The sequence below is a fragment of the Phragmites australis genome, chromosome 7 (genome assembly GCF_958298935.1).
Source record: "Phragmites australis chromosome 7, lpPhrAust1.1, whole genome shotgun sequence".
NCBI classification, from domain to species: domain Eukaryota; kingdom Viridiplantae; phylum Streptophyta; class Magnoliopsida; order Poales; family Poaceae; genus Phragmites; species Phragmites australis.
In genome coordinates, this window is record NC_084927.1 from 28,287,975 (window position 1) to 28,312,339 (window position 24,365).

The window sequence follows — 24,365 nt, forward strand, 5'->3', positions numbered from 1 at the left end:
TTAGTTTGGAGCCCATGCCAACTCATACAGTCACACATACACCTCAAGTACAAGATAAGGGCATCCCAAATTTTGAAAGATTTTTTTTCTATAATGATATATGTTCACTCTTTATTTTTTATCTTCAACTTAGTTATTAAATTATAAAATAAATAGTGTAAATAAGATTTGATGAGGATCTAATCATATAAAATTTACTTTCGTTAGGCAGGGTCCAGCGATCTTCAGATTCCGCAACGGCCCGGGGGATCCCGGCCACCACAGGAGATTCACTGCCAGTGGCCCCCACACCATTCCTCCTGGATTCCCCGTCTCACGAAATAAAAGGCGATTTGTTTTTCCAAATCAAAACTGCGATTCGCTTTCTGTTTTTTTTTTATCGGCATCTCTCTCGGCCACCTCCTATAAATCCGATCGGCACCACCGTCTGTTCCCCATCCTCACACCCCACGCCACACCCTCCCGATCCCCTCGCGTCCCCATACTTGTTCCTCCGGCTGCGCAGTCGAAGATGTCGACGTGCGCGGCGGACCTGGCGCCGCTGCTGGGCTCGGCGGCGGCGAACGCGACGGACTACCTCTGCGGGCAGTTCGCAGACACGGCCTCGGCGGTGAACACTACGTACCTGCTCTTCTCCGCCTACCTCGTCTTCGCCATGCAGCTCGGGTTCGCCATGCTCTGCGCGGGCTCCGTCCGCGCCAAGAACACCATGAACATCATGCTCACCAACGTGCTCGACGCCGCGGCCGGGGCGCTCTTCTACTACCTCTTCGGCTTCGCCTTCGCCTTCGGGACGCCCTCCAACGGCTTCATTGGGAAGCAGTTCTTCGGTCTCAAGCACATGCCCAAGACCGGCTTCAACTACGACTTCTTCCTGTACCAGTGGGCCTTCGCCATCGCCGCCGCGGGCATCACGTCGGGGTCCATCGCCGAGAGGACGCAGTTCGTCGCGTACCTCATCTACTCGGCGTTCCTCACGGGATTCGTCTACCCGGTGGTGTCCCACTGGATCTGGTCCGCCGACGGGTGGGCCTCCGCGAGCCGCACGTCCGGCCCGCTGCTTTTCGGATCCGGCGTCATCGACTTCGCCGGCTCCGGCGTCGTGCACATGGTCGGCGGCGTCGCCGGGCTATGGGGAGCGCTCATCGAGGGGCCCCGCATCGGACGCTTCGACCACGCCGGCCGCTCGGTGGCGCTCAAGGGCCACAGCGCGTCGCTTGTCGTGCTCGGCACCTTCCTGCTGTGGTTCGGGTGGTACGGGTTCAACCCTGGGTCCTTCACCACCATCCTCAAGTCCTACGGCCCCGCCGGGAGCATCCACGGGCAGTGGTCGGCCGTGGGCCGCACCGCCGTGACGACGACGCTGGCCGGCAGCGTGGCGGCGCTCACCACGCTGTTCGGGAAGCGGCTCCAGACGGGACACTGGAACGTGGTGGACGTCTGCAACGGGCTGCTCGGCGGGTTCGCGGCCATCACCGCCGGGTGCAGCGTGGTCGACCCGTGGGCGGCCGTCATCTGCGGGTTCGTCTCCGCGTGGGTGCTCATCGGGGCGAACGCGCTCGCCGCGCGCTTCAGGTTCGACGACCCGCTCGAGGCCGCGCAGCTCCACGGCGGTTGCGGCGCGTGGGGGATCATCTTCACGGCGCTCTTCGCGAGTAAGAAGTACGTGGAGGAGATCTACGGCGCCGGCAGGCCGTACGGGCTGTTCATGGGCGGCGGCGGCCAGCTGCTCGCCGCGCACGTCATTCAGATCCTTGTCATCTTCGGGTGGGTTAGCTGCACCATGGGCCCGCTCTTCTACGCGCTCAAGAAGCTCGACCTGCTGCGCATCTCGGCTGACGACGAGACGGCCGGCATGGACCTGACCCGGCACGGTGGGTTCGCTTACGTCTACCACGACGAGGACCCCGGCGACAGGGCAGGGGTTGGTGCGTTCATGCTCAAGTCCGCGCAGACCCGTGTGGAGCCGGCGGCGGCGGTGACCAGCAACCAGGTGTAAAATCAAGAAGAAATCACGTGCTTGCCTTTTCCTGCCATTGCGTCAAATTTGATCTCGAATCCGCCGGTACTGTTTGGGCCAATTCTTTGCCACTTCGCTGTTGCAAGATTGTAAAACAAGAGTAGGACGACGGAGCTCAAGTACTTGCTTTGGTTGGGGTTCTTGTGTACATGCTCGGTTTAGAGTGTCCCGTATATTGTGGATGGAATGGGTAGGGGCGTAGGGCTAGGGTTTTCTTTGCTAATAATGTTGTTATTCTTGTGGTGGGATCTTATGATCAGAAGGTGTGGCAGGCTGCTGCTGCTGGTCAAGATAGGTGGCTCCTGAGGGTTGAAGCAGCTGCCTTTGTCTTGTGGTCTCTGCCCCTCCATCAATACTTTGGCGTGTAACTGGAATCTGTGGATTTGGGGTGTTCCTTTTATATAGAGCACATGATTATTTTTATATTATTCTGGTAAAAATAATATCATATTTCAATTTTTTTACTGGATCACTACATGGTTTTTTACTTCTATTGCATTGCATTTCATAAAAAAGTTCCCACTTCCATTCTCGATCTGACGTTGGCGGAAAATTGCCATTTGTTCGAAAATATTTGAGGATTGGCATTATTTGGTGGCATTTCAAAAAAAAAAAAGTGTTCCCACTTGCATTCTCGATCTGACGTTGGGGGAAAATTGCCATTTGTTCGAAAATATTTGAGGATTGGCTTCATTTGGTGGCATTTTAACTTCTGTAAGTTGTATGGCTCGGACCAATTCTCCTCTTTGTTTTGTAGTAACTTTTTCTGGCGCACTCTTCGTATGTACCTGAAGAAAAACAACTTTACAAAATTACGCGCCACAGTCAGTAGTACATCTCTCCCTTTCACTTGTCCTGCCAACCGACCGCCAAGAGAGATAGAAAGAGATTGCACGGTACTATAGCGCCACGTAGCTTGCTCCAATGGCCTTCTGAGCAAGTTGACAAGTCATGACAAACGCGCTAGTTGAAAATACGTACACCGCATAAACATAGTAGACCTATGTCGTCGATAGGAGGGGAAAACAACAGAGCGAGAGCTGCCACATTATCGTGATCCACTACGTGTCTGCCCCATCAAAAGCAGTGGAATACGATTTGTCCGTATGGGTGAGAAAATTAACCTTCTTGTTTAAGGGCAGATCTTCTCGATAAATATCAGTTTTTAGTTTTTAGAGTGATTCTATAAAAGTGAGTTTTTAAATTAAATTAGATGCTGAGAAATAAAAAATCAGCTAATTGTGATTTATTTCTCCTATAAAATCACTTCTTCTATAAAATTAATAAAAAATCTTTTTCAACTACAAAATTACTTTTTCTAGAGAATAACTTTTGTCATAAAATTTGGATCAAAGAGCTCACCCTAAACAGCTCTAAATTCTTGTTTTAAATGTAACATAGTAAAATCCTGCAGGAGAGTGGCTTTTGATTGGGCAACGAGGGCGCTAACAAGTGGGTGGAGAGTGGCCGATTTTAGCCGCCGGCGGTGGAGAACGTGGCTGGATATGGAGGATTTGGCTGGTGCCGCTGGTATGTTCATTGTACAGGAGAGAAAACGATGTTCAGGCCTCCCTTAATAAGGTTGAAATAAGCAGATATGTTATCCTTTTTTTTAACTCAATGCTACTTAATTTTTTCTATTTTTTCTGAAGAAAGTATGGACCTTTTCTGTTTTTTCATAGCAGCAATAGAGGATGCAAGCGATTTTATGGTGAAGGACTGCAGTCCCATTTTTGTTGCAACATGCTTGTTGCAAGTGAAGAACCTTTTTTTGTTGCACTTACAATGTTGGGCTGTCGTGCTCCCTATATCAGCACGTTGCAGCCAAAACATGATCTGCGAGATGGTTTGCACCCTCGCCAGGATGAGGCGTGCTGGGTCCTTTCTTCTTTTCTCGCCTTTCCGTGCGATCTGTCGGGAAAGAAGAACGTCGTTGTTGCGGTGGACGGATCACGTGGCACTACTACCACTCACCATACATCGAACGAAACCGAAGTAGTTTGCTTCAGAGACCGGATGACCCTCAAGCGTCCGACTCGCATGATCCACAGCACGAACAATTCACATGGTGTTTTACCGCAGCAGCGCTATTTTAATTGTGCTTACGCAGGGGCGGATCTGAGCATGGACTGGGGGTACAGCTCCTTACCAGCTGAAGCTTCATTGAAAATTAGAAGTAGAGGAGGAGAAAAAAGAGGAAGAGAAAGAAAGAAAATAGAGCTAAAGGAGAAAGAAGAAAAAGAGAGAGCTTTTTACCCACCAAAATTATGTCCACTGCTATGTCTATAACGTCTATATGCTCACTCCGTCTTACGATAAGTTTGGTCAATGATCATACAGTAAACAACTCTATTATCGTTGCCAATAAAATACTCTACGTACGACAGGGTAGGTAGGTGAACTCAATCAGCTAGTATATTATCTACTCTTGTTGCTCCTAAGCACATGCGGAGCTGGTTAGTGACTAAGGTGTGTCATAGTTCTCTTGGTCTAACAGTTTTTTGTTTTTGCATTTTATAGTTCATTTTAAGTACAATCTATTAATCTTTTAAGAATTTTCTTGAGTTCAGTCTCCCTACGATCCAGTTAGCTTCATCAGCCTATGCTGATATTTAACCCAAGCTCCGCCACTACTCATTAGCTCATGTATGTATGCATGCAACCATCAGTTCATGGATGGATCACAGGGCCCTTCTAGAACACTCAAGAGTCTTCTACAATTTTTATCATGGAAAAGAAAAAAGAAGGATACTATAAAAAAAAAAAAGGAAGAAGAGAGTTGCTATTTGGCGACTCTAGATCCGCCACCTTCGTGGTCAAACAATTTTGGAGTGGGGCGCACGTGCAGCGCCACCGGTTTGATTGAAATTCGCGCAACTATACAGGTATGGTTGCATGCAGCACGAGCCCTTTGTTTATCTCTGTTTTGCTGATCACGACGCACCTGATTGGCCTATATAAAACATTTTTGATGCCTTCCTTCCAACGAGGTGTCCGGCAATGTTTCTAGTGGATTTTTTTTTCCTTATCTGTGCGTGTCTGATGCGCATAAAAGTTGCTACTCGAAATAAACCGTCCAAGTGTACGGCTGCCTTGTGCTTGCAGCATGAGCCATAAAAAACAGTATGCTCGAGTCCTTGACCGGCCCGAAAGGAGCCCTTCTTCACAGGAAAATGGCACCGCAAGGTTGCGGCTCTCTGGCAGTGTATGATTCATGGAGATGAATCTATTATATTATTATTTAAATATTAAAAAGAATCACTATGTTAATTTTTAAGATTACGAAATTACCATGTTAATTATAAAAAAGAAAAATGATATAGACTATTTATTATTATGAACATCTAATGATTTAGATTAAACTAATAAAATATTACTACGAGACCATGAACGTCGCTAGTTAATCACCAAAGATAGTTTTGTCTTGTCTTCAAACTCAAAACAACATGAAAGGGTGTACCGGAAGACTAGAAAGTAGAAATCTTGAAGTCCCAATTCCCGCACATCACGAGATTATTATTCCGTCCAGCTTGACAGTTGCTGCAGGCTTGGCACGGCCGGCTATTTCCGGATTGGGGCATGCGAGAGGCACTCTCCGTGAATCAGATTGAAGCGTTCCTCTTTCTCTGGAAGCAGGTGCAGAGCTTGGTCAGGCATGAAAGGGAAGGAATAATGATCACGATGACATCTGCGGAATCTGGTACCCGGAGGGCCAGAAACGGCCAAGCTTCCGGCACGGTCGTTGCCCGCAGCTTCTCGTGCGAGACTACACAACAAGGCCAAGATTTCATTTCCTATCCATTGCAACGGTACTCCACGACAGTACCCGTACGGAGTACTACAACTACAACACAACAGTACAAGGCTGAACCTATTGCTCGGCATGGCGTTATCCAGTTTTCCACTACATCGAGCCATTTATCATGAGTATTCTGTAAATAAACGGTTAAATTTTGAAAATAAATTCTGCAAATATATACTGAATTATAACATAATATATAATTTACTTAAGATAAAATTTTACAATCTATAATCTCGAATTCATTAAGAAACAAACAGAATCTGAGATAGGGAGCGCCAAGCGGCCTCCTACTCCTACCTAGACTGCAGCGACAAACAGCGACAAAACTCTCCTTGACCGATACGAGTTCGTAGGACTGCTCCGTTCATTTCAACTCCAACCAAGTCTACGCCCTGCACGGGAAGGTACCGCGCGGGGCAGTTCAACGCGGGCTGCATCGAGAAGAAGCAACGGAAGTGGTCATTGCTGCGACGCACTGGAGAGATAAATGCAACTCTACATGCTACTGTAGACGTATGATTTATCTTGTCTGTTTACTTTTCTCAATTAATATTCATCTATTTATTAATTCTTTTATTTATCTTTTTTTATCTGCCCTCCGGTATAAATTTCAACGGAAATGACGATGTTGATAAGTCATGCGTTACGGCTGGACGACGGGAAAATCATGGCACCGTGCGTCGGCGTCTGGATAGAGAGCTAGGTACATCGCCATGTGCATGCATGCGCAGCAAAGCATGAACCTTTCAACAGCTGAGTACTGCTAGGCCTGTAGCTCGGTGTGTTGACTTGAGCTCATCGGATGCCTAAGGCCTAAGCTACTCATTGCAGGTCAATTGTTCACCTAAACCTTGACACTAGCTACTCATCGAATGAGAATTTCGTACTCACCCAAAACTCGATCTCGGCTATGGATTATTTGATATGGTTTAGATGTCGTTAAACCCAGAGAGATTATTAAATTTCGTTCTCCAAGTTCCAACCGACTTTCAATTTGGTATGTTAGGCAATCTCAGAGGAGGTTTTCACGGCTACAGTACCCCCGAAACTGTAGCACTCGAATTTCTGCTACAGCACCTCTGAAAATTCTGAGGGAACTCGGTACTCCAAATTTATCAAAATACTGTAGCAGCCGCAACACTGTTCATAAATGTTGATTGTGGGTCTCGAAGGAAAAGAAGAGTAGTAAAAGGTAGAAAATAAGGTAGTTGTTGCACATAGAAAAAATAAAGAGTATTATAATAATATTAGAATATATTATAATAATATTATAGGGAATAAATTTTTAAATAACTATCAAAGATGACCTTACTAACTTTTATAAGTTGGCAATCTAGATCCACAAACTTACTCTTTTAGTCAAAAGTAGAGTGATCTAGGGACGGCATGGAGCTCCACGTGCACCCTGAATCAGAGCCCGTGGGACATCAATTATCCAACTTACTATATAACTACTGCACATTTAATGATATACGGATCCTGAGCCTCTAGTGTCAACGATTATACAATACGTTAAAGGATCTCGTTCGTGCTGTGCACATCGTGCAGTACCCGTTAAAATTCAAAATTAGATAATATACGTAATCGTATTTATTGAAATATATAATATATCATCGTATTTACAATTTTAATATTCGTATTCGGTAATTTATTTATCGAAAACTGACTTTCGGTACATCGTACGTCGAAAAAACACAGGTTCGACCAATGTGCCGAATATAGCATTATAGCCCATACTCGACACATTATATACTAAAAATCAGGTGTATTCGGCACACGAGATGTCAAATATAGCACTATAGCTCATATTCGACACATCATATATCGAAAATTAGGTGCATTCAACATATGAGGTGCTGAATATGGTCTCACATGAGGGTCCCAGTATAAAATGATAACATCAAAATGTCTGTAACCATCAGCACACGAGGTGCCAAATACTGCATTGTAGTCTATATTCGGCACCTGATATGTCGAATATACTTGATTTTCGACAACTCGTGTGCTGAACATGATCAGATCCACGTTTTTCGATATACGATGTACCGAAAGTTAGTTTTCAATAAATAAGTGTTAAATACGAATACTAAAATTGTAAATACGATAATAAATTATCTATTTTAATAAATACGATCATATATCTTATTTAATTTTAGATTTTGGCCAACGGTACCGGATGCATGGGCCCTTGGGCAGCTTCGGGAATCGGGACCAGCAGATGGACCATAGCAAGGCTCTATATGTTTGTCAGTAGCAGACTAGCAGTGCACAATGTCTCACGTGTACTTTGGATTTTGGTGGCTTCTTTTCTCCCCAAAAGGGTTTATCTTGCTGTAGAAAGGTCGCAGTGTTGAGAGAGAGAGAGAGAGATCAGTCGTCCACTGAGAAACGGACGATCGAGAACCAAAACTCCGGCTTTCGCATCAAATCAATTGCCTGCCTCTGATATCCTATCTGCTTTGCGCTTGCAGTTATCAGATCTCTGATTGGACGGCTCCGTCAAAAGCCTGTAACCACCCAACCTCGAATGCAATTATGCAGTTTGAATATCATTGCTTATATAATGCCGTAACATCCCAGCCTTTTTGATAGGCCTAACGTGCGGTATTTATCTTCCAAAACATCGATCGGAATAGCTAGTTACAAACTTGAAATACTCTACTACGCAGATCCCACTATCCCGGAAAGGCACAGAGTATATATTTTTCCTGTTCTTTTCCGAGTGCGTTCTACTGCTGTCGTTTTTATCAACAGTTGAGACATCAATCAACTACTGTACACTAAAGTGCCTGGAATTCCTGAATTCTAATAGCCTTTGCTACTATAGTTACTGTAGCAGTAGGCCTTATATATATACATATATATAGGTATATATGTATACATATATATGTAATTTTTTTTAAAAAAAATTCTAGTAAAATGTTGAAATGAATATTAGTTACATTAATAAATTGGCTGACAAAAACTAAAATGCAAAGAAAAATATCTAAACTCAAAAAAATATGATTTTTTTAGGTTAGTATTACTTCCACTACATGTTAAAACTATGTACATGCATAAAAGTACTATTATTTTCTCTATAATTAATTAAATGTGTTTAACATTAATAATTTTATAAATAAATATTGAAATGTATAAAATTTGTGAACCTAATTTTTTAATCATCTTTTATCGTGCTCTACACAGCAAAATAAAAACGGACGCACGTAGACGCGCCAATCAGACTAGTTATCTGAATTCTAAAGGAACTCCATGCAAGAAGAATTATCTCGTAGATTTTTTTCAGGTGTTCAAGCCACTGAAACTTGAAAACCAAAGTACCGCGTTTTTAGTTTTTACTACTCAACAGTACAAGCTTCATCTTTCTTTCTTTCTTTTTATCTTTTTATTCTTAAAAGAATTCAGGTGTTCTAGCCATTTATTTCTGCTTGCATTTGCATTTGCAATTGAGCAATGAACCAACTAGCACTTCAATGACCTTATCTGCAACCAATTGTCCATTTGCCAACTGGCCCGCGATCCCATTGACAGTGGTAGAGCTAGAGTATGCGACACCGACCAAAATGCAATCTTCTACAAGGATAGGATAAGATAGCTAAAATTCTCTAAATTCCCATTCCTTGCTCTTCGATGCGTACAAATCTTACCGGAAATTCTCGACATCTCCATATGCTTACGAAGATCGTGATGGTCCAACATCAACTGCAGGCCAACAAGCGGAGGCAACTTTGGTTCAATGGCCTGCATTAGATATTCCTACAAACACCAATCACATTGCCTATTTTTTTTTTTTAAACACCAATCGCATTGTTCATTCTTTCGCATCGCGAGGACGTTGAACAACGAAGAGATGTCGTATCTCCATCTGGTCCTCGGTGGCTCAAAGGTAAGAGCTGTTGCCTGTGGACTGCAAATGGAATTTGTCAAACAGTAGTGAACCAAACACAACAGATGCCACACAATAGTGTGTTGCGATAAGAATAAAAATTTCCTGCAGTTCAACTGTCGCCTAAAGCAGTGGCCGATGGATAAAGATGTTTGAGATCGGACCATGACCTCAAGGTAGCAAAGGGAGCCAAAGTCATTGGGTTCCAATCCAAGGAGCCCCTATAGTTTTGAACTGGAAGGTTGTCCTTCCTTGCTTTCATCAAGGATGACGAAGAAGAAATCCAAATTCGGGATTTATGTATCGAGGAAAGACGCATCTGTACTTTCTTTCACTCCATCTGACAAGAAACTTACCGAGCTTTTGGAAACTGACAGTTGATATCTAACTGAACTTGATCCTTTCTTTCTTTCGTGGCAGATGAGTTCTTTCAGTGTTCAGGCTGTTTTATATTTCTCTCTACTGCACCAGCTTTGAACTCTGCCCTCTCGAACAGAGCAGAAGGGTCGCGGCGCACCCAATTGCAGGCTGAACCAGAACGCACAGACACCACAACACATGCATCCTCTGGCGTTCTAGGCTTCTACAATTGAGGAAGATGGGGAACACGACACCATGCGTGCTCTGCTTAACGAGACCGACTGGAGAACTGAGATCAGCCAGCCCAGTTCGGCCCACCGGCAAGCAGACGCGGTCCAATAGAACTAGGTACGTTTTCTTTATTTCTTTCCTACCCTTTTCTTTCTAAATCTTATACTTAATTTATAACGAGTCCTTTTGAAACTTTTAGCCTTTCATGTTGTATTCAACAGTTTAAAAAAAACTTGGTTCAAAAACTTTTGAAACCTAATACAACGACTGTGAAGACTTAATTCAACTTTTAAAAATATCATATGCAACATTTTGTGAGACCTATTTCAACAATTTGCGGTACCATGTTTAACATTTTGCATATGATTTGTTGAAACAATGTGTTTGGATGGTTGAAATAGTACATTCGGATCGTTAAAATAACACATTCATATTATTGAAATAGTACACTCAAATCATTGAAATAGTACATAAAATTTGTTGATTTTTCATAAAAAGAATAAAACATAGTCATGTTGGATATAGTTTTGTTGCATTAATTACGAAAAATATCATAATTCAAATGATTTTCAAAATGGATATACGGCTTGAGAGAAAAATGTGTTTGGAAATTGAAATCCAAAGATAATTTCCACCCTCCTTTCCCACCTCACCCAGCTGGGATTCGCATCCTCTAACATTACTAAACCAATATCATGGTGAACAGTAGCGGTGACATTAACCCCACATCAACCATTAGATCTGAAACGGTTGTATCTGATTGCTTGCTACAATAAAGTAATATACAGTAAAATCACTACAGTATTTCTACAGTAGAATCGCTACAGTAATAATGTTAGTTCATTGATGCTCAAATCACTGTTCATTCCGGTGATATTGCTTCATAATGTCAGAGGATATAGGAGAAACGAGAATTGATGAGAAGGGATCGTAGAAGATGAGCATGCAGCACAAAATCGAAACTAAAACAACTCTAGCAACTCATCCATTTTCGTAATCGTGGGAGGAGATGAGTGTTTTGTGCCGACACAAAAGAACCAACGCGGGAGTGTATTGAAGTGAAAAGCTAAATCCGCTCCAACGTGTTCTGAATTTAAACTTTTATAATACAAGACGATGAAAGTATAGCTCCACAAAGATGCTACTAGTATTTCTTCAAACTTCAATCTCCAAGTCATGAGATGATCGAAAGATATCTTCTGGAACATGATGACCCTACATTGTTAAGAGCTTTTGTTAGCACAGAAAAACTACAAGTTACTGAATATGCTAACTAAGCACAGATGCACAAGAAAAATACCATGAACAGTTCAGTATAACTACTGATGAACCCAAAGCCTTGCAATCCTTTCTCACCGTTCCAAGAAGCTTTGTCTACTACTGAATGAGCTTGTGTTATTTGGACCTCTTGGTCTTGTTGCTGCGCATCAAAAGTAAACTGAAAGTGAAAACAAAGTAATAGACCGTATCTGAAGAATCAAGAATTATTTGGACCTTTTGTTTTGTCGAAACTCGTGGCCCTTTGTTCCTTGTCTGTGCTGCCTTTCCAGCCAATTTCTCTACCTCTTTGAGGTTCTTTTCTGAGCTGGTTTTTTCTTTAGCCGTGCAGTAGTGAAAAGTTCCTTAGATGCTTCAGGAATCACTTGGCCATCACAACCATCGCTGGAATTGCTTTGGCATCCATTCATTAGGCTTTGAAATTGCTTAGTAAGGTTATCAAGTGCATTCTCAATTAAAATACAGCATTCCTCAGAGCTGGCTGCTTGAGTGGCCAAATTGAAAAAAATTGTATGACAAATTTGTAACGGAGAACAACATCAAACATTGGATTTTCAACAACATTTCTTCCACAACTGTCCTGAATAGTTCCACTCCGTGCTTCTCGAGTCCACCGTCTCAGAATATAATGTGCTGGTAGTATCTTAATATTCATCATATCAAGAACCTTCAGAGTATGGGCGCTCAATATTCCTATCCTCTCAAATTGTCCACAATTGCATGAAGCTGTTTGTTCTGATGGATTACCAATGACTTTGCATTCCTCTTCGAATGTAGGATCTTCACAAAGACTCCCAACTGTTACTGCATATTCATATTTTCCATCCAATGTTCTAGTGCATGCTGCTATAGATCTCTCATATTCTGTTTGGAAACATTAAAAAATGATAGGAGTGTAAATCTTGCTTGCTTGCACTAACATGGGTGTCCTCATTTTGATTCTAGGTAGTTTCTTCCTGGAATCATACTCTAGATTCAGCTCATTGTCTCGTTTTCCTTGCATAACTCTTTCAAAATGCTTGAAAAAATGAATTATATTAAAATCTGATTTCAGATAGTGTCGGAGGGTGAACTCCTGTCGCAGGGATCCCGAGAGACCCCTTTTTAGAGATTCGGCCGGGGGGATGATCCTGGAAAAGCTTGTTTGGGAAATAAGCGGGAACGGAAACAAATGCGATGGCTGGTGGGAGATGATCGCCCTAATGCGAGAAAAATGGGTGCACCGGGGTTTAGACAGGTTCGGGCCGCACGGAGGCGTAACACCCTACTCCTGTGTGAGCGCTATATTTATCCTTGAAGGGAATTCTTCAAGGATGTATCTGGTTCCAAGGGGAGAGCCGTTTACAAAGAGCTTGAGGCTCTCGTGTTCTAGCTTGGCTTGAGCTGGTTCGAGCGTCTGCGTCCTCTTCTTCACACACTTCCGGTCCCTCTTTTACGTGTTCTCTATCCTTTTCTTTTATAGGCGCGCCGACCTCAACATATCCTGAATGGGAAAGAGGGGATGCGAATGCCAAGGTGCCACGGAGAAAGGTGTAATCATTTCGTCTTGGCGAAGTGACAGGGGCGGTGGAGAAAGGCGGCGCGCATTCGACCACCCGCCACTGTGGAAGCCCTCGGGCGCCATAAAGGGGGCCCGCCGGGCAGCCTTAGAGATGACCGGTGCGCCCACCCTGTCTTGTTCTTCCGCCATGGCAGGGTGGCAGACGGAGCGCTTCGATCTTGGCAGCGTTATCCCGAGGCACCCGGATGAAACGGGACGGGACCCGTGCATTTAATGGACCCACGCCCCCCCTGCCAGTGCATGGCAGGGTCTGACACTGGGGCGTGGGCAGCTGAGAATGTCAGGATGTCGGGATGTCAGGCCGCGCGTGCCTATTAAATGCGGCATTGGGCCTTTGACTGGATGACACCCTGACGACGGGACCCTTCGGGTCGTCGAATGATCTTGCGCGAACCTTCGGGGAACCGAGTCCTCGGGGGCTGCCACGTGCAGCCCCGAGCACTCTCCCCCGAGCACTTGAGTGAGACCTTCGGGGAACCGAGTCCTCGGAGGCTGCCACGTGCAGCCCCGAGCACTCTCTCCCGAGCACTTCGGTGGGACCTTCGGGGCACCGAGTCCTCGGGGGCTGCCACGTGCAGCCCCGAGCACTCTCTCCCGAGCACTTCGGTGGGACCTTCGGGGCACCGAGTCCTCGGGGGCTGCCACGTGCAGCCCCGAGCACTCTCTCCCGAGCACTTCGGTGGGACCTTCGGGGCACCGAGTCCTCGAGGGCTGCCACGTGGAGCCCCGAGCACTTCGGTGGGACCTTCGGGGCACCGAGTCCTCGGGGGCTGCCACGTGCAGCCCCGAGCACTCTCTCCCGAGCACTTCCTTCTTGGTATTTGGGCTCTGCGGATCATCGGGGAACTAGGGTGCTCGGGAACCAGAGGCGGCGGCCCCGAGCACCTTCTCCCGGGACTTAGCTTCTTCTTACCTTGCAGGGTGGTGACATGTGGCGGATGGCCGGCCTGGTCTCGGGACCTAGGGACCCCTGGTTCTGAATACACCGACAGTAGCCCCCGGACCCATTGGTAGCCGACGGGACGGAGACTGCGAATGGGCCCTTCGTCGCGACCGAGGCCAAGGCTGGCGCGGACGCCATGTGGCAAGCTTTCGAGAGGTGGCCCTTGCGGACCTAGACCTCAAGTACGCTCCAACGGGAAGATGAGTGGACGCGTGTCCACACAACTTCCGAAGGGTATGATGACCATACGGGCGGCACGCGCGGTCGCCGCGTAGATCGAGGAAAATACGCCTGGCAGCCGCTGATATTGCGTGATCGGTGGGAGATTTGCCTGGCAGTTGCGCCGATCGAGGCGACGCTTCGCCGAGCGAACCGTTTGGGCGGCAGTTTTTGAACTTTGAGATATAAAAGGGGGAATGGATCGGTCCGTTCCCCTTTTTACGCTCTCTCGCACTGGCGCTCCTGCCTTCTTTGTGCTCCGAAGCCCTCAGGAAACTCCAAGGCGACCGGAGCGTTCTCCCTTCTCTCTCCCTTCACCACCAAAAACACCCTCCATCCTGACGAGATGACGAGGGTTGGAGGAGGTCGCCGGGACAAGACTTCGGACAGCATCTTGCCGGAGTCTCGTCTGAGGAACGAGGAGGCGGCAGATAAGATTAGGAAGCTGCTGGTACCGGAGGGTCAGGAAGGTGCCGTGGTGGTGAGGCTGGCGACTCTGACGCCGGCGACGACCGTCCCTGGGCGGACCGTCTTATTCACTTCCTTTGTGACGGCGGGGTTAGTGCCGCCGTTCTCCGCCTTCTTCCTGCAAGTGCTGGAGACGTACGGCATTCAAATGGTGCACCTAAGCCCCAATTCCGTCGTGGCGTTGGCGGTCTTCGCGCATCTCTGCGAAATGTTCGTGGGGGTGATGCCGTCGGCGACGCTGCTTCGCCATTTCTTCGTCCTTCGGCCGGTGGGGAAGAAGAGGGGGCACTCCACGGCGGACGTCGCGGGGTGCTGCAACCTTCGGCTCCGGGAAGGCCTGGGGACCATTACATTCCCCAGGTGCTGCGCAGCAAGTGGGAGGAATGGCGACGGGACTGGTTCTTCGTCGACATCGACCCCCACGAGCGCCTCAAATTGCCAGAGAAGGCGGCGGAACCTCGGCGATCGACGTGGGAGGTGCCGCCACCAGAAGATGCGAGACTGAAGCCGGTGCTGGAGCGCATCCTGGAACTGCGCGAGGGCGGGCTGACCTCGGTCATGGTGGTTGTGGACTTTCTGCGCCATCGGTTGGCGCCCCTGCGAGAGCGGGCCTGGCCAAGCTGGTTCTACACCGGGCCAGAGGACATCACCAGGACCCAGATTGGCGCGAGCTGGGATCTGGGGCAGGCGGAGCTGCGGGGGATGACCCGAGTGATCACCGGAACGGAGGACATGAGCCGGACGGAGCTCCCGTGGCCGGAGATGGCGCTCTGCGCCAACCCCTGCCGGGTGGCCATTATGGCGGGGCTGCCGGAGTTCGATGCCCAGGGGCTCGTGGACCGGCCAAGAAGCGGGAGTCCTGAGGCATCCGAACTCCCCGGGCTGGAGGAACTACTTGGCGATGAGGTTGCTGGTAGTTCGGCGCAGGCTGGCGAAGGGGTCGCCGCAGGCGGCAGCCGCCGTGCCAGAGAGGAGGGCGCCACTGAAGTTGTTGAGGAGTTGGCGCCGGGAGACCGGGGAAAGCGTCCCCGGGCCTTGATCCTAGTGCCGGACTCTCCGCCGTCGCCGACGGCAGCGGCGGCATTTCCGGTGCTGGAGCCGCGCCTGGTGCGGATGGGGCCTGCATCGGCGCCCGCGACCCGCACGGCGGAGATCGAGACCCGTGCGGCGGCACCCGAGGCCCGCACGACGGCGCCCGTGGCCCGCGCAGCGGCTCAGCCGAGCCCCCAGCGGAAGAGGCGGCGGGAGGAGTCCGGACCGACGGCGCCGGACCCGGACATTAGGCTCCCAGCGGCCAAATGGCGGTATCGGTGAGTCTTCTTTCTTGCTTTTCCATGGGCATTTCCGGCCCGAACTAAGTTTTGATAATTTTCACTTGTCTCCCGTAGGCCGGCCGCAGGCGCTGCTGCGACGGAGAGAGAACAGGCGCCGGGGCCAGAGCCGAGCCCGCCCGCTGCGCCGACGGAGGCCGGCACAGGAACGGCGGAGGCGCCAATTGACGTGGCGGCCCCTGGGAGAGAGGCGGAGGCGGCGGCCAAGAGAAGGGCGCCGGCCGAACCTACCCCGGGCGCGGAGAGCCCGGGGCGGATAACGGTGGAGGTGGATGTTCTGCCGGGGCCGGTGGACAGGGCGGCCGATGCGGGAATGCGGCCGCCGTCCGAGACCTTGGCTCCGGCGGATCCTACCCCGGGCAGGCAGAGCCCGGGGCGGATGGCGGTGCAAGGCCCTGCGGAGAGCTCGGCCCCCCTGGAGGCACTCTGCGGAGAAGCCTGGGCCCCACCGGTGCCCGGTCAGCCTGCCGATCCTTTCCTGGCCGCTATTGAAGGCGTCCAAGTAGCGGTTGGGCGGCTGGGCGCAGTGGTGAACGCCAAGGAGGGGGAGCTCGAGGCCGAGCGCGCCCGCCTGGCACTAGAGAAGGCGCAGCTGGCAGGCGCCCAGGAGGAGGCCCGTGCGGCAGCCGCGCGGGAGCAGAAGCTCCTAGAAGACATCCGCGCGGAAGCCGCGTGGGAACGAGAAACTCTGAAGACCGCGCGGGCAGAAGCCGCGCGGGAACGAGAAGACGCCGCCCGCTTGGCTGAGGCGTCGAGGCAGCAAGCTGCCGAGGCCCTCGCCAGGATGGGGCAGGCGCAGGAGAGGGAGGTGGCAGTCGCAGCCCGGGAGCAGGCTGCGGAGGAGCGGCAAGCCGAGCTGGCCTGCTGGGAGGGCGCGGCCGAGAAGACGCGCGCCGACCTCCAGCGCTGGGAAGACGACCTCCGGAAGATCAGAGAAGAATTCAAGCGCTGGGAGGAGGACGTCTCCATCCGGGAAGTGGACAATGAGCTATCGGCGTCGGATCTCGGTGCCCGGGAGGATTCGGTGGCCCAGCAGGAGGATGTGTTGGCCCGGCGGGAGAATGAGCTGAGTCGCCGAGAAGGCGAACTGAGTCGCCGAGAGGGCGAAGCTGCTGCTGCGGCGGCCGCCGCGGCTACCAGGGCGGAGGAGAATGCGAAGCACGAGGCGGAACTGGCCGCCCGCGAACGCGCCTTGTCCGAGATGGTGGCCAAGATGAAGCAGGCTGCCGCCCCCGCCGCGGCTGGCGGTTCTTCCGGTCCGGCCGGGGACCAGGGACTCGAGGCACAGCTGCGGGCCGCCAAGGAGAAGCTCGAGACCGCCTTTGTCTCGCGGGTCAACCTCGAGCATATGCTGGAGGACATACTCCGGCGGATGCGACGGGCCGTGGAGAAGGGTGGTCTCGGACGGCTTGTCGACGACAAGAAGGGCGACGGCCCCGCACGACAAGTGTTGGGGCTGCAGCAGGTCTGCGAGCGCCTCGAGACCCTGCCTTGGGCAGTCCAGGAACTTGCCGCCCGGGAGGGACGTGGCTTGGCACGTGCCGTGGCCGAGCACGTCCTGGCCTGCTACCGAAGCAGGGACCCGAACTTCCCACTGGAGCCGGCGCGGGAGGGAGTGGTCGAGGCTGAGGGGGAGGCCGCCCGGGCAGCGGTCCGGAGTACCGCCTCCGTGGTGGCGGCCGGCTTCAGGCGAGAGGTGCCGCCGCCGCCAGCCCCCGGGGACGACTCAGAGGATTCAGCCGACGCCTCCGCCGCCGACTAGATCTTTTGTAGCCTTTGTCTTTCTTTTGCCGTCTTAATGGATGTAAATATTAGGAGTGAACCCTTAGAAAACGCCTTGTATATGTCTTGTGAATATAATGGCAGCTTCTCCTTGGGCTCGCAACTCCAATTTCTCTGTGTGTTTGATGTTTCTTCTGGTGTTCTGCCTGGAAGTCCCGGGGAGTACTCAGTCGGGTCGTTCCCGACCTTCACATCCCTGAGAAACGAAGTTGTTCCGATCGCTGACGTTGGCGCAGCCAGCCCTCGAGCTCTCGCGAGTCCGCATTGCCTAGGTTAAGAAATGAAGACACAGATTCCCTTGTCCGGGAGATAGATCGATCCCGCTCGGAACACGCCGTGCCTAATGAACACTTTTTCACTTTCCGACCACTCAGTTAGTAGAAGGGAGACGCGTGCGGGCGAGAATGTGACCAAGAGTCCTCGCGGTCCGGTGGTGCCCGGGCTTAAAACGGGCCAGACCGAGCACTGACAGCCCGCCCCCGAGGCCTGAGCTCCAGACTACCCGAGTAGCTCGAGCGATAGGATTACCCAGGGCACCCGAGGACTCGGTAGTGCTCGAGGTCCTTAAAAGCGGACCGAACACCACGACCACCACGAAGGGCTTCGGTCAGACATTATCGCAAGCACGCTACTCTTTTCTGCAAACTGCTCTGTCGTTCTGGGAAAAAGTAGACACGCGGCAGGGTTTTTTGCGTGCGAGGAAACCACCTCACCGAACAGATTAAGGCGCGAGAGCCCCCGAGAATGACTCGGGAACATAAATTTACTGAAGGTAGATTTGTCTGAATATAACCACTCACCGGACAGCTGTCGGCCTTCCGGCCCATCGATCCAGGAGGGATGTGCTTCCAAGTTCAGGTGTCGGGAATTTAACTCTTTTAACGGGGCGCCCGAGCGCCTGGAGGTGCACGAGGCTCCTAGGGTCGGGTGATCTCGACCACCCATGCCTAAGTGGTAGGACCACCCGAGGACCCTTGGGGCCGACCAAAGACCGGGGCATTGAAGCCCTCGCGGCCGAGCTGCTTGTGATCGCCAGCCTGTGACTTTAAAAGAGAAAATAGGATTTCTTTGTCTGGCGCGCTCTGCCAGTGCGGTACTTGTTATAGACTACTCTTGTTTTCGACCCGAGACCTCTCGAACACCCAAACCGGCGGACAAGAGCGGGCAGGGGCATAACCCAGAGGTCCTATGGTTTGGTGGCGCCCGAGTATGACAGACCAGACCGAGCACCGACAGCCCGCTCCGGGGGCCCGAGCTCCGGACTACTCGAGCAGCTCGAGCGATGGGATTACCCGGAGCACCCCGAAACTCGGTAGTGCCCGGGAGCCTGTCACGACACCGAACACCACAGCCTACCATGGCGGACGTAAGTCAGCGGCGACTGCTCGCATGCATACCGATCGGGATTCTTTTGTCAGCGGGGAAAGAGAGAGAGCGAACTTTTTCTCGCACAACCGAGCTCCTCACCAGACAGATTAAACATACGGAATCCAGAAAAAGTATTTTGATATAGCGATTGCTTATTGAAATACTTAATGTGCAATATTTACAAGGTTGGGCGACAGCGACTTACCCCACGGGGCGAAGCCTTCAGACTGCTCGGGCGGGGAGAAGCCCCTGGCCTTGCTGGCCTGAGCCGCGAGCACGACCATCTACGGGTAGAAGCGTCGGAGATGCTCGATGTTCCACGGATTCGGGAGTGGCTGTCCTTCCTCCGTCGCCAACCTGAAAGAACCTGCCCGGGGGACTGCGATCACGGTGAAGGGACCTTCCCACACAGGGGATAGCTTATTCATTCCTTCGCGCGACTGGACGCGTCGGAGAACTAGGTCCCCCACCTCGAGAGACTGGGCCCGGACATGGCGCAGATGATAACGCCGCAGACTCTGCTGATACCGAGCCGCCCGGACAGCGGCACGCCGTCGGCGCTCTTCCAGGTAGTCCACGTCGTCGCGTCTTTGCCGCTCCTGCTCACCCTCAGAGTATGCATGCACTCGAGGGGAGCCCAGAGTGAGCTCGGAGGGGAGGACCGCTTCGGCGCCATAGACGAGGAAGAAAGGAGTCTCCCCGGTGGCGCGGCTTGGCGTAGTCCGATTGGCCCACAGCACGGCTGTCAGCTCGTCTACCCATCCCTTCCCGTGCTTAGCGAGCACGTTATAGGTCCGGGTTTTGAGGCCCTTCAGTATCTCCGCGTTGGCGCGCTCGACCTGCCCGTTACTCCGAGGATGAGCGACGGAAGCGAAGCAAAGCTTGATGCCGAGATCTTCGCAATAGTCCCCGAACAAGGCACTAGTGAACTGGGTGCCGTTGTCGGTGATGATCCGGTTCGGGACACCGAAGCGGCTCGTGATGCTGCGGATAAACTGGAGCGCCGTGTTTTTGGTCACCTTGACGACTGGGACCGCCTCCGGCCACTTGGTGAATTTGTCGATAGTGACATATAGGTATGCATAGCCCCCGACTGCTCGGGGGAATGGACCCAGAATGTCCAAACCCCAGACCGCGAAAGGCCATGACAGGGGAATGGTATGGAGAGCCTGAGCTGGCTGGTGAATCTGCTTTGCATGGAACTGGCACGCCCTGCAGCGCCGAACCAGCTCGGAAGCATCCTGGAGAGCTGTAGGCCAGTAGAAACCTTGCCGGAAGGCCTTCCCGACCAGCGTACGGAACGATGAATGGCCACCGCACTCGCCCTCGTGGACCTCAGCGAGAAGATCGCCGCCTTCTGCCCGAGAGATGCATTTCACGAGGACACCTCCTGCGCTACGCCGGTAGAGATCCCCATCTACTATGGCATAGCGCCTGGACTGCCGAGCAACTCTTTTGTCAGACGCCTCATCCTCGGGTAGGAACTTTTCTTTCAAGTACCCTCGGATGTCAGACATCCACGAGACATCTTGAGAACATTCGGCGAGCACAACGCACTCGCCGGACGGCGGCGCCCTGACGGGGCTTCCCACTGAGGGCACCGCCGGGGTCCCCTGAATTGAGTTCGAGGTTTCCCCTTCATCCTGTTCGGCAGGCAGGACGGAAGGCCGTGCGAGTCTTTCTTCAAAGACTCCGGCAGGGACGCGCGCACGTGAGGAGGCCAGGCGAGAGAGCTCCTCGGCCGGAGCATTGTCGCGGCGAGGGATGTGCCGCAACTCCAGGCCATCGAAGCGTCTTTCGAGCTTCCTGACCGCAGCCACGTACGCCGCCATTTGAGGATCCGTGCACTGGTACTCCTTGGATACCTGGTTGACGACCAGTTGGGAGTCCCCCTTGACCAGGAGGCGACGAATCCCGAGCCCCACCGCAGCCCGGAGGCCAGCGATGAGACCTTCATATTCCGCCATGTTGTTGGATGCGCGGAACTGCAACTGTACGACGTACCGGAGCTCTTCACCTGTTGGGGAGGTGAGAACCACTCCGGCCCCTGTGCCTTTAAGCGAGAGGGAACCGTCGAAGTGCATGACCCAGTCCCCGGGCGCGTCGCGCCCGGGATAGGTGGAGATCTCTTCTGGGACGACGCAGGGGACGGGCGTCCATTCTGCCAAGAAGTCGGAGAGTGCCTGGCTTTTGATTGCCTGGCGACAGACGAAGTGTAGGTCGAACTCCGCCAGCTCAACCGCCCATTTGACAACGCGCCCGGTGCCTTCCCGGTTCCGGAGAATGGGTCCCAGTGGATAAGTGGTAACCACCGAGATCTTGTGCGCCTGGAAGTAGTGGCGCAGCTTCCGGGAGGCGATGAGCACGGCATAGAGTAGCTTCTGCGCCTGGGGATACCTTGTCTTGGCCTCCCGGAGGACCTCGCTGACGAAGTACACCGGTCGCTGTACCCGGCGGGCCCGGATGGTGGCCCCACCCGGGGGGCTGCCACAGCCCCCACGGTCGGCGGTATGGTCGGGGCTGGCCGGGCATTCGGGCTCGATTCCTTGGCTGGGAAGAGCAGTGTGTTCGGGCTCGACCCCTTGCCCAGGGGGAGCCGCGAGGACAAATGAGTGGTCGGGGGCCTCTGGGAGCTGGGACCCAGCACCCGGCCCCGAACACTCGTCGCGCTCCACCACCAGTACTACGCTCACAACCTGAGGAGTGGCCGAAACGTAGAGCAGCAGGGGCTCACCTTGATAAGGAGCCACCAACACGGGTGGCGAAGTAAGTTACTTCTTTAAGTCGCGGAAGGCCTGCTCGGCCTCCGGCGTCCAGTCAAAATGACCGGATTTCTTCAGAAGCTTGAAGAGGGGGAGCCCTCGCTCCCCGAGCTTGGAGATGAAGCGCCCGAGGGCTGCCATGCAGCCGGCGAGGCGCTGGACTTCCTTGAGTCGAACCGGGGGTCGCATCTGCTCGATGGCCCGGATCTTCTCTGGATTGACCTCGATCCCTCGGCCAGAGACCAAGAAACCAAGGAGCTTGCCCGCCGGCACCCCGAAGACACATTTCTCCGGGTTGAGCTTGAGGCGGGTAGAGCGGAGACTGTTGAAAGTCTCGGCAAGGTCCTCGAGCAGGGTGGCGCGGTCTCGGGTTTTGACCACGAGATCGTCGATGTAAGCCTCGACGTTGCGGCCAACCTGCGAGTTAAGAGTGATACGAATAGCGCGCTGGAAAGAGGATCCAGCGTTGCGCAGGCCGAAAGGCATTGACATGTAGCAATAAGTCCCCACCGGGGTAGTAAAAGAAGTTTTTTCCTCGTCCCCCACGGCCATGCGAATCTGGTGATACCCAGAGTTTGCATCTAGGAAGCATAAAAGATCACATCCCGCAGTTGAATCTATAATTTGATCAATGCGAGGTCAGGGGAAGGGATCTTTAGGACAAGCCTTGTTAAGGTCGGTGTAGTCCACGCACATGCGAAGCTTGCCGTTGGCCTTCGGGACGATGACTGGGTTTGCTAGCCAGTCGGGGTGGAGGACTTCTCGGATGAATCCGGCGTCGAGGAGCTTGCTGACTTGCTCGCGGATAAACTCCTGGCGCTCTGGCGCCTGCCGCCGGACCTTCTGCTTCACTGGGCGGGCGTCCGGACGCACGGCCAAATGATGCTCGATCACCTCCCTAGGGATCCCGGGCATGTCGGACGGTTGCCAGGCAAACACGTCTACGTTAGCCCGGAGGAAGGCGACGAGCGCGCTTTCCTATTTGCTGCCCAGGTCGATGCCGATACGGACAACCTGGGTAGCGTCTTCGCCCACCTCGACCTCCTTCGTTGGAACAGAGGTGTCGGCGGCGAGTCGGGGTCTGGATGAAGAGGGTCCCGGGCCCCCTGTAGAGCTATCAACCTCGGCCTGCGCTGAGAGCAGAGCCATGTATGATTGTTCAGCGCAGGAGACGGCGCCGCCGGAGTCGGCGATCACGGAGATAGAGCCTGCGGGGCCGGGCATCTTAACCGTAAGGTATGCATAATGCACGGCCATCATAAACTTGGCAAGCGCCGGACGCCCGAGGATGGCGTTGTAGGGGAGAGGGAGCTCCGCGACATCGAAAAGGACGCACTCCGTGCGGAAGTTGTCCCGGCTCCCGAACGTGACAGGCAACTCAACCTGCCCGAGGGGCAGGGAGTGCCCGGGGGTTACTCCACAGAAGGGGAGTGACGGCTTTAGGCGTTGGGAAGATACTTGTAGCTTCTCAAAAGCCTCCTTAGAAAGGAGGTTGAGGCCAGCACCACCATCGATCAGTACCCTGCCGACCTTGACATTGCAGACAGTAGGGGATACTACCAGAGGTAGCCGTCCCACGGCTGCAGTACTGGCGGGGTGATCAGCCATGCTAAAGGTGATCGAAGTATCCGACCATCTTAGGGGCCTTGTGACCTCCTCGCTTGGGGTTGCCGAGCACACTTCGCGTCGCATGACCTTGATGCCACGGCGCGAGCAGGGTGTGTAAGCGCCCCCGTCGATGAAGGCGACCGCATGCTCGGGCTCCTGGAAGCCGAGCTCGGCGTTGTTGGGGACGACCTCGGTATCGCCTCCTCCACGGGACTCGTCGCGCTCCCTCTGGCGCTGCTCCACGAGTCCTTTGACCGTACGACACTCTGTGAGGTCGTGCCATCTGGTCAGGTGTATGGGACACCATTTACCTGGCTTGGGCCCCGCGGGAGCGGGGGCCCTCGCTGGAACAGGAGCTCGGCCAGGGGTCGGGGCTCTTGCTGGAGCTGGTGCCCTAGCCGGTGCCGGGGCCCTCGCGGGCACAGAGGCCCGAGGAGGAGCCCGAGCAGGGGCCCTGATGGGGCGCCGATCGACACCCGACCGACGCTCTTGCCTGTGATCGGGCTCTTGCGGCACCCTGTGAGCGGGGACTTGGGCTGGCTCAACGGGAGCGGCCTCGCGCTTCCTTCTCTTTTTCTTTTCCCGCTTATCAGAGCGGGAAGAACTTGGCTGGTCGGAAGCGAGGCGAGGAGCATGCCACGCCTTGGCCTCCGCAGCCTTGGCGCACTTATCGGCCAGTGCGAAGAGTTCCGCAGTGGTCTCGATCTCGTGCGTACCTAGCTTCTCGAGCATCCGCTCATCACGGA

The 24,365-nt window shown here is 52.4% G+C and overlaps 1 protein-coding gene across 1 annotated transcript; it reads left to right on the forward strand.

Moving 5' to 3' along the window:
• The first annotated feature begins 423 nt into the window (after window positions 1-423).
• On the forward strand, window positions 424-2,492 carry LOC133924560 (ammonium transporter 1 member 1). Its single transcript, XM_062370152.1, has one exon. It carries the CDS (start codon window positions 512-514, stop codon window positions 1,997-1,999), a length of 1,488 nt encoding a protein of 495 aa, XP_062226136.1. The 5' UTR covers window positions 424-511; the 3' UTR covers window positions 2,000-2,492.
• The last annotated feature ends 21,873 nt before the right edge of the window (window positions 2,493-24,365 follow it).